At 47.8% G+C, this 10,668-nt stretch overlaps 1 protein-coding gene across 1 annotated transcript in view; it reads left to right on the top strand.

The window, feature by feature from the left end:
* Nucleotides 1-213: 213 nt before the first annotated feature.
* The window catches only part of SLC35D1 (solute carrier family 35 member D1), a 32,720-nt gene continuing 22,265 nt past the window's right edge, over nt 214-10,668 (top strand). The window contains exons 1-4 of the mRNA XM_038753022.1: nt 214-477; nt 7,650-7,683; nt 7,781-7,867; nt 8,786-8,853. Of these exons, the coding sequence (XP_038608950.1) occupies nt 260-477; nt 7,650-7,683; nt 7,781-7,867; nt 8,786-8,853 (407 nt within the window). The 5' untranslated portion in view covers nt 214-259. The remainder of the gene's footprint in view (nt 478-7,649; nt 7,684-7,780; nt 7,868-8,785; nt 8,854-10,668) is intronic.

The following is a 10,668-nucleotide window of genomic DNA, read 5'->3' as shown; positions in this document are numbered from 1 at the left end:
AATGAATGAATGACTAGGAGGAGGAGCAGCAGGCGAGGAGGGGCGGGGCCCGGCGGGGGGGAGCGGAGGGCGTGCGCGCGTGCGCGCCCCCGCCGAACAGGGTTGCGCATGCGCGCGCGCCCACACTCCCCCTTCTCCCCGCTTTGGTCCGCCTGGCGCCCCCTGTCGGCGGCGTGGGGGCGAGCAGCGCCAGCCGCCCGGCGGCCCCCGCCTCGCGCCGCCTCAGCCTCGCGCCGTCGCCTCAGGCCGAGCGGGAGCCATGGCGGAAGTTCCTCGACGACGTCAGCAGGCCCGGGTTAAAGGAGAAGCCCCCGCCGGAGCGTCCCCTCCCAGACATGAGGAGGAGGCCGCCGAGGGGATGGCGGCGGCCGCGGCCGACCGGCTGACGGGCTGCCTCAAGCTGCTGGCCGCCGCCTTCTACGGCCTCAGCTCCTTCCTCATCGTCGTCGTCAACAAGAGCGTGCTCACCGGCTACAGGTAGGGACACGGACCCGGGGAAGGGGGACCGGCCCCGGGGGTTGACCAGAGTCAGGCCCGACGGTCGGGACAGGCCCGAGGGGTTGACCAGAGTCAGGCCCGACGGTCAGGACAGGCCCGAGGGGTTGACCAGAGTCAGGCCCGACGGTCAGGACAGGCCCCAGGGCGTTGACCAGAGTCAGGCCCGACCCCGGGGGGGTTGACCAGAGTCAGGCCTCAGGCCCAGGACCGACCCCAGGGGGTTGACCAGAGTCAGCCCCAGGGCCAGGAGCCACCCCAGGGGGTTGACCAGAGTCAGGCCCGACCCCAGGGGGTTGACCAAAGTCAGGCCCCAGGCCCAGGACCGACCCCAGGGGGTTGACCAGAGTCAGCCCCAGGCCCAGGACTGACCCCAGGGGGTTGACCAGAGTCAGCCCAAGGACCGGGATCGACCCCAGGGGGTTGACCAGAGTCAGGCCCGACCCCAGGGGGTTGACCAGAGTCAGCCCAAGGACCGGGATCGACCCAAGGGGGTTGACCAGAGTCAGCCCAAGGACCAGGATCGACTCCAGGGGGTTGACCAGAGTCAGAACCAACCCCAGGGGGTTGACCAGAGTCAGCCCAAGGACCAGGAGCCACCCCAGGGGGTTGACCAGAGTCAGGACCGACCCCCGGGGGTTGACCAGAGTCAGCCCCAGGGCCAGGCCCGACCCCAGGGGGTTGACCAGAGTCAGCCCAAGGACCAGGCCCGACCCCCGGGGGTTGACCAGAGTCAGCCCAAGGCCCAGGATCGACCCCAGGGAGTTGACCAGAGTCAGGCCCAATCAATCAATCAATCATATTTATTGAGCGCTTACTGTGTGCAGGGCACTGTACTAAGCGCTTGGGAAGTCCAAGTTGGCAACATAGAGAGACAGTCCTTACCCAACAGTGGGCTCACAGTCTAAAAGGGGGAGACAGAGAACAAAACCGAACATACCAACAAAATAAAATAAATAGAATAGATAGGTACAAGTAAAATAAATAAATAAATAAACAGAGTAATAAATATGTACAAACATATATGCATATATACAGGTGCTGTGGGGAAGGGAAGGAGGTAAGGTGGGGGGATGGAGAGGGGGACGAGGGGGAGAGGAAGGAAGGGGCTCAGTCTGGGAATATGAGAAGCGGGCAGCGTGGGTTATTGGAAAGCGTGTGGGCTTGGGAGTCAGAGGTCATGGGTTCTGATCCTGGCTCTGTCACCGACCCCAGGGGGTTGACCAGAGTCAGCCCAAGGACCGGGGTCGACCCCAGGGGGTTGACCAGAGTCAGAACCGACCCCAGGGGGTTGACCAGAGTCAGCCCAAGGACCAGGAGTCACCCCAGGGGGGTTGACCAAAGTCAGGCCCGAGGCCCAGGACCGACCCCAGGGGGTTGACCAGAGTCAGCCCAAGGACCAGGAGCCACCCCAGGGGGGTTGACCAAAGTCAGGCCCGAGGCCCAGGACCGACCCCAGGGGGTCGACCAGAGTCAGGACCGGCCGGAGGGGGTTGACCAGAGTCAGGCCTGAGGGCCAGGGCCCGCCCCGGGGGGGTTGACCAGAGCCAGGACCGACCCCGGGGGGTTGACCAGAGTCAGTACCGGCCCGAGAGGGTTGATCAGAGGCCCTACTGAGAGCTCACCTCCTCCAGGAGGCCTTCCCGGACTGAGCCCCTTCCTTCCTCTCCCCCTCGTCCCCCTCTCCATCCCCCCCACCTTACCTCCTTCCCTTCCCCACAGCACCTGTATATACGTTTGCACATATTTGTTACTCTATTTATTTTACTTGTACATATCTATTCTATTTATTTTATCTTGTTAGTATGTTTGGTTTTGTTCCCTGTCTCCCCCTTTTAGACTGTGAGCCCCCTGTTGGGTAGGGACCGTCTCTAGATGTTGCCAACTTGGACTTCCCAAGCGCGTGGTACAGTGCTCTGCACACAGTAAGCGCTCAATAAATACGATTGATTGATTGATTGATCAGAGAGCCAGGACCGGCCCGAGGGGACTGGCCAGAGCCAGGACCCAAGAGACTGACCATTCATTCATTCATTCAGTCAGTCGTACTTATTGAGCGCTTACTGTGTGCAGAGCACTGGACTAAGCGCTTGGGAAGTACAAATAGGCACCAGATGGAGACGGTCCCTACCCAACAACGGGCTGCCAGTCTAGAGCCAGGCCCGAGAGCCAACATCGGCCCGGGGGCAGTGACCAGAGACAGGCCCGGGCAAAGGCCACCGCTCAGCCCTGGCCCTGGGCGACCAAAGTGCAGCCCCGGCCGTGGGCGACCAAAGTTCAGCCCGGTCCACCGGGTGGCATGGAGCCACCGGCCCCCGCGCCTGGCTCTGGCACGCGTCGTGGCTTCTGATTAATCATTAATTATGGCATTTTGTTACGCGCTTACTATGTGCCAGGCACTGTACTATGCGCTAATAATAATAATAATGATGATGGTATTTGTTAAGTGCTTACTATATGCCAGGTTCTGTACCCAGCGCTAATAATAATGGTGATGGTATTTGTCAAGCGCTTACTATATGCCAGGTTCTGTACCCAGCGCTAATAATAATAATAATGGTGATGGTATTTGTTAAGCGCTTACTATATGCCAGGTTCTGTACTCAGCGCTAATAATAATAATAATAATAATGGTATTTGTTAAGCGCTTACTATATGCCAGGTTCTGTACTCAGCGCTAATAATAATAATAATGGTGATGGTATTTGTTAAGCGCTTACTATATGCCAGGTTCTGTACTCAGCGCTAATAATAATCATAATAATGGTGATGGTGTTTGTCAAGCGCTTACTATATGCCAGGTTCTGTACTCAGCGCTAATAATAATAATAATGGTGATGGTATTTGTTAAGCGCTTACTATATGCCAGGTTCTGTACCCAGCGCTAATAATAATAATAATGGTGATGGTATTTGTTAAGCGCTTACTATATGCCACGTTCTGTACCCAGCGCTAATAATAATAATAATGGTGATGGTATTTGTTAAGCGCTTACTATATGCCAGGTTCTGTACTCAGCGCTAATAATAATAATAATGGTGATGGTATTTGTTAAGCGCTTACTATATGCCACATTCTGTACTCAGCACTAATAATAATAATAATGGTGATGGTGTTTGTTAAGCGCTTACTGTATGCCACGTTCTGTACTCAGCACTAATAATCATAATAATGGTGATGGTATTTGTTAAGCGCTTACTATATGCCACGTTCTGTACTCAGCACTGATAATAATAATAATGGTGATGGTATTTAAGCGCTTATTATATGCCAGGTTCTGTACTCAGCGCTAATAATAATAATAATAATGGTGATGGTATTTGTTAAGCGCTTACTATATGCCAGGTTCTGTACTCAGTGCTAATAATAATAATAATAATGGTATTTGTTAAGCGCTTACTATATGCCAGGTTCTGTACTCAGCGCTAATAATAATAATAATGGTGATGGTATTTGTTAAGCGCTTACTGTATGCCAGGTTCTGTACCCAGCGCTAATAATAATAATAATGGTGATGGTATTTGTTAAGCTCTTACTATATGCCAGCTTCTGTACCCAGCGCTAATAATAATAATAATAATAATGGTGATGGTATTTGTTAAGCGCTTACTATATGCCAGGTTCTGTACCCAGCGCTAATAATAATAATAATGGTGATGGTATTTGTTAAGCACTTACTATATGCCAGCTTCTGTACCCAGCGCTAATAATAATAATAATAATAATGGTGATGGTATTTGTTAAGCGCTTACTATATGCCAGGTTCTGTACCCAGCGCTAATAATAATAATAATGGTGATGGTATTTAAGCGCTTACTATATGCCACGTTCTGTACTCAGCGCTAATAATAATAATAATAATGATGGTGATGGTATTTGTTAAGCGCTTACTATATGCCAGGTTCTGTACTCAGTGCTAGTGATAATGGTATTTGTTAATAATAATGATGGTATTTAAGCGCCATGTGCCAAGCACCGATCTAAGCGCTGGGGTAGATACAAGGTAAGCAGGGTGTCCCACCTGGGGCTCACAGTCTTAATCCCCATTTTTCAGATGAGGGAACTGAGGCACAGAGAAGTGAAGTGCCTTGCCCAAAGTCGCACAGCTGACAAGTGGCGGAGCCTGGATTAGAACCCATGACCCCTGACTCCAAAGCCCGTGCTCTTTCCACTGAGCCACGCTTCTTCCAAGCGCTTACTATGCTTAAGCACTTACTATGTGCCTAGCACTGTTCTTTGTATCCCGGTTCCCCCAGTTGTCTGCCGTGTGGACTCGGGCAAGTCACTTCTCTGGACCTTAGTTACCTCATCTGTAAAATGGGGATTAAGTCTGCTGTGTGGCCTTGGGCAAGACACTTCTCTTCACCTCAGTTACCTCATCTATAAATTGGAGATTGTTTGCTGTGTGGCCTTGGGTAAGTCAGTTCTCTGGACCTCAGTTGCATCATCTTGAAATTGGGGATTGAGTCTGCTGTGTGGCCTTGGGGAATTCACCTAACTTCTCTGTGCCCCAGTTACCTCCTCTGTAAAATGGGGATGAAGACTGTGAGCCCCATGTGGAACAGGGACTGTCCAACCCGATTAGCTTGTGTCCACCCCAACGGTTAGTGTGGTGCCTGGCACATAGTAAGATTGTTAATATGTTTTGTTAAGTTGTCTGTCTCTCCCTTCTAGACTCTGAGCCCGCTGTTGGGTAGGGACCGTCTCTCTATGTTGCCAACTTGTACTTCCCAAGCGCTTAGTACAGTGCTCTGCACACAGTAAGCGCTCAATAAATACGATTGAATGAATGAATGAATCAAAACAAATACCGTCATTGTTATCATCATTATTATTATTGTTACTATTATAGTACTCCTTGTGGTATTTATTCAGCACTTACTGGGTGCCAGGCACTGTACTAAGCGCTGGACAGTGCGTGGCACATAGTAAGAACTTAACAAATGCCATTATTATTATTATTATAGTAATCCTTGTGGTATTTATTCAGCAGTTACTGGGTGCCAGGCACTGTACTAAGCGCTGGACAGTGCGTGGCACGTAGTAAGCACTTAACAAATGCCATTATTATTATTATTGTAATCCTTGTGGTATTCAGTGCTTACTGGGTGCCAGGCATTGTACTAAGCTCTGGACAGTGCTTAGCACTTAGTAAGGGCTTAGCAAATACCATCATTATTATCATGACTATTATTATAATAGTAATCCTTCTGGTATTTGTTCAGTGCTTACTGGGTGCCAGACACTGTACTAAGCGCTGGACAGTGCCTGCCACATAGTAGTAATAATAATGGTATTCATTAAGCGTTTACTATGTGCCAAGCACTGTTCTAAGTGCTGGGATAGATACAAGGCTATCAAGTTGTCCCACGTGGGGCTCACAGACGTAGCCCCCATTTTACAGATGAGGGTACTGAGGGCCAGAGAAGGGAAGCGGCTTGCCCAGGGTCACATAGCAGACAAGTGGCAGAGCTGGGATTTGAAGCCATGACCATCAGAGTCTCAAGCCTGGGCTCTAGCCGCTGCACCAGGCTGCTTCTCCATATATGTTTTTACGTATTTATTACTCCATTTTACTTGTACTTATTCTATTTATTTTATTTTGTTAATATGTTTTGTTTTGTTCTCTGTCTCCCCCCTTCTAGACTGTGAGCCCACGGTTGGGTAGGGACCGTCTCTATATGTTGCCAACTTGTACTTCCCAAGCTCTTAGTACAGTGCTCTGCACACAGTAAGCGCTCAATAAATACGATTGAATAAATGAATGAAAATCTTGGCTGCAAAGAACCCCTTCCCATCCTATTTGTTTCTGTGCAGATGTCATCCCTATCCCCCTCCCCAGTTCTCTGGAAAAGGGGGCTTTCCCTTGTAAAATTGTAAAATTTTGTAAAATCGTGTGGGCAGGGAAAGTGTCTGTCAACTCTTCTGAGTGCCTAGCATAGTGCCTGCACACAGTAAGCGCTCAATAAATACTGTTGATTGTATTGTACTCTCCCCAGCAGTTAGTTCAGTGCTATGCACTATGTGTTCAATAAATACCGTTGATTGTATTGTACTCTACCAAGCGCTTGGCTCAGTGCTCTGCACACAGTAAGCACTCAGTAAATACCGTTGATTGTGTTGTACTCTACCAAGCACTTGGCTCAATGCTGTGCACACAGTGCTTCATAAGTACCATTGATTGTATTGTTTTTTCCCAAGTGCTTAGTTCGGTGCTGTGCACAAATTAAGTGCTCGAAAAATGCCATTGATTAATTCATTGATTGATTGAAGCAATCCCAACTGGGAGGGTTTTCTTGGCATAACTTCTAAATGAGGAACTTTTCAGGGTGGCTCCACTTGAATGGGGTGGTGACAAACTTGGGGGGTCGGGGGCGTGGTGTGCTTGTGTGTGTGTGTGTGTGTGTGTGTTTGTGTTATAATGAGATGAGCACAGACAACGGATTTAAAAAACAACCAACCTCCCTCTCCACCTTCTGCTCCCCAACCAACTGTTTCTAGATTTTTTAGTTCAGTGTCCGAGTGGGTTAAGGGCTCTCACATTTGATTAATGATGTGGCTGTCTTTTGCCTGGAAAGCATGTGGAGGTTTTCGTTTTAAAAAAGGACATAAAACCATCATCTGTAATGCTGTGGAACTCTGATACAGAGATGTGTGTGTGTGTGTGTGTGTGTGTGTGTATGTAAATATATGTATGCATATGTGTGTGTGTGTGTCTGTCTTAAGATATAAAACCGTTGTGTTTTAAATTCCGTAAAAAAAATGAATCTTTTGAAACTATCAACTGAAGTTGTAGCCGTGCAGAACCAGACAAATGCCCTCTTAGGGCTAAAAAGTCACAGATCTTAGCAAGCAACCAGCCACCAGAAGAACCCAGTTCGGCCACGAGTTTAATATTTTTTTTTAACCAAAATCTGCACTTCTTAGGCCTGGGTCTTTGCAACCAAGTTTGACTCCATTTCTAGATTGCCCAGCGAGATCTCTGATTAATCCATCAATCAATCTATGGTATTGAACACCCATCATGTGCAGAGCACTGGACTAAATAGCACTGTATTGATATATTAATAGGTTTCTCAGAAGCTTCAGGGGTCACTGACCGTGGTTTCTTTTTCTGTTGTTTTTTTGTGTTTTTTTTTTTCAAAAATCTATAGGTTTCCTTCCTCACTATGTGTTGGACTTGGCCAGGTGAGTTGGAGTCTTACACATTAAATGGTTTGTAATGCTCTGTGAACTGTGCCAAATCTGTACTGTTTAACAGTGAAAGTTTGTTCATCCTTTGCAGATGTTGGCCACTGTGCTTGTTCTCTGGGTGGGAAAGGCCCTCAGGGTGGTAAAATTTCCTGACTTTGACAGAAATATACCTCGAAAGGTAAGCTGTGCAGGCAAAGCCAGTTAAATAGACTCTCATATAAAAGCCTTGTTTGAGCTTTTCCTTCCATGTATCAAACTTTCAGCCTTGCCCATGGATGGACTAAATCTAGATCTTGTCCACTTAAGGTCAAGAATATGGGCACTGTGTGTGTGTGTGTGACAAACATGGTGAAAAGGATATGCTTGTTGTGTGTGAGAGATGTGCATATGCTGGAAATAATGGTAATGGGAGCGTTGAGTAAGCTTGAGATAAAGCGGAACCCCAGGGTCTTCATTAAGAGAGAACGAAATGGGAATTTGATTCTTTGTCTTTAATGCTCTATCATTATCAGGAAGACTGATATGTTTTTTTTCTAATATATCCTAAATTCACTGTGTTCACCAACTGATCTTTATGTCCTTATCGGCCTGACTCTCATTTTATGTTAGGTTTTCCATGAAGAGGGGAGGCCTTTTTTTTTTCTCCCATACGGAGATATGAAAGCCATAGGCTTTGGAAAGTTTTGTGTTTTATTTAAAACAAATGACTTTTTGCTTTCTGAGTGTGTTTTGTGGTTTCAGTTCAGTTTGGGTAGCTTTCAGTGTAATGCAGGCATCATGGCTGCTTCTGTCCTCTGAACCTTCTTCCTTCTGCCCATCAGTGACCACCTCTCTCCCCCTGCCCCTGGACTGCTGATTTCTATGCTCGTGTGCTTAGTCCAGTATTTTGCATGCAGCCGCTCAGTAAATACCGTCGATCCATTGGTCAGCGAAGTGTTGTCAGGAGTGCTTGAGAAAACAAATCAGGCTGGGCCACCCTGGGGAAAAAAACTCATTACTTCACCAGAATGCAGTTTAGGCTTTGTTTAGATATCTTTCTTTATTGGGGCCTAACCCCACTCCCCGCCCCCCACCATTTTTTTTTTTAATTTTCCAGACATTTCCACTACCTCTCCTATATTTTGGGAACCAAATCACAGGACTGTTCAGCACAAAGAAACTGAAGTATGTATACTTTTTGTTTGCTTCTGAGGATCATGCAGTGTCTCACGGAAATTATACTTGACCATCCAAGAAGAACAGTATTGGGCCTGGGAAAGATGGGCCTTTTGGGAATGAAAGGACTTCTAAAGGTGGCTTTGCTTTTGACTACCTAGTCAGCAAGAAGCCCCAGTTCTGGAGGTTGGGGGGGGGTCTCTGCATGGTCGCCTGTCTGTGTCTCAATCCAACTGATCTGTTGCATATTCTACCTCCTTAAAGAAGAAGTTGACTTAGATTGGGAGCTTGAGAGGCAGAAAGATTTCCTAGTTCTGTGAAATGCCCTAAGAGCCACTGAATGTCTTTTGAATTCCTGTTCTGGAAAACTGGCTGAGGAGCAAGTTGCTTGGTTTTCTGTTTGGAATTCTTTTAATGCTATACAAAAATCTCTTGCCCTCGGCAAAATACCTTACTCTTTAAGTGTGGGTGGGGTACAAAGCCAGGAATCCAGACCTTAGTTCCTCCTAAAGACTTAGGTAACAAAGAGAACCTCCTCTCCTCCCACTAATATGAAAATGACTTTAATAGTAATAATAAAAATAATGGTATTTGTTAAGCACTTACTGTGTCAGGCACTCTACTTTAGCCAGTGCTGGTGAAGGAAGAGAAATTCCTTTTTCCCCCACCATGACTCCCTTGCACTGGCCCAGTTGCTTCCCAGAAAACATCATGGCCTAGTGGATAGAGCGCAAGCCTGGGAATCAGAAGGACCTGGGTTCTAATCCCAGCTCCGCCACTTGTCTGCTGTGTGACCCTGTAAGTCACTACACTTCTCTGGGCCTCAGTGGCCTCATCTGTAAAATGGGGATTAAGCCCGTGAGCCCTACGTGGGACAACCTGATCACCTTGTAACCTCTCCAGCGTTCAGAACAGAGCTCTGCACATAGCGCTTAATAAATGCCATCATCATTATTATTATTAAGAGCCCGGGCTTGGGAGTCAGAGGTCGTGGGTTTTAATCCCGCCACTTGCCTGTGGTGTGACCTCGGGCAAGTCGCTTTGCTCCTCTGGGCCTCAGTTCCCTCATCTGGAAAATGGGGATCAAGACTGTGAGCCTCAATGGGACAACCCAATAGCCTTGTATCTATGCCAGCGCTCAGAACAGTGCTCAGCACATAGCGCTTAACAAATACCAACATTATTATTATTATTCTCTGGGCCTCAGTGACCTCTTCTGTCAAATGGGGATGAAGATTGTAAGCCCCAAGTGGGACAACCTGATCAACTTATTTCTACCCCGGTGCTTAGAACAGTGTTAGGCACATAGTAAGCGCTTAACAAATACCACTTATTATTATTATTCTTGCCTAAGTCCTTATATTGCAGGAGAGTGGGGAATGTTCCTGAATAACTGGTTACCCAGGTTGCTTTTTGCCGGTGGTATATGTCCTCTTTGCAGGGTGGATGGGGAGGGAAAGATGGGTGGAGGGATGGACAGATGGAGGGAGAGCTGGATGGAAGGGCCCTTTTCTGTTGAAATATCAGGAGTCTGATGTGGCCGAGGAGAATACAGATTCAGGATGGATTTGACTGTCAGGAAGGTGATCACATCCATTTTCATTGCCCAGTTGAATGACTGTAAACTTGCTGTGGGCAGGGAATGTGTGTATTTATGGTACTGTACGCTCCCAAACGCTTAGTACAGTGCTCCATGCCAGTAAGCACTCAATAAATATGTTTCAGTGAACAGAGTGCCTTGGGAGAATTGGAAAATGTTCTTCCCCCAACACGCATCTGTTTTTCAATTCCCCAAGCTGGCACGGGTTAATTCAGTGTAAGAAA

This window comes from Tachyglossus aculeatus, chromosome 10 (genome assembly GCF_015852505.1).
Source record: "Tachyglossus aculeatus isolate mTacAcu1 chromosome 10, mTacAcu1.pri, whole genome shotgun sequence".
NCBI lineage: Eukaryota > Metazoa > Chordata > Mammalia > Monotremata > Tachyglossidae > Tachyglossus > Tachyglossus aculeatus.
Note: the sequence above shows the minus strand (reverse complement) of the source record. Positions and strands in the feature narration are given on the sequence as shown.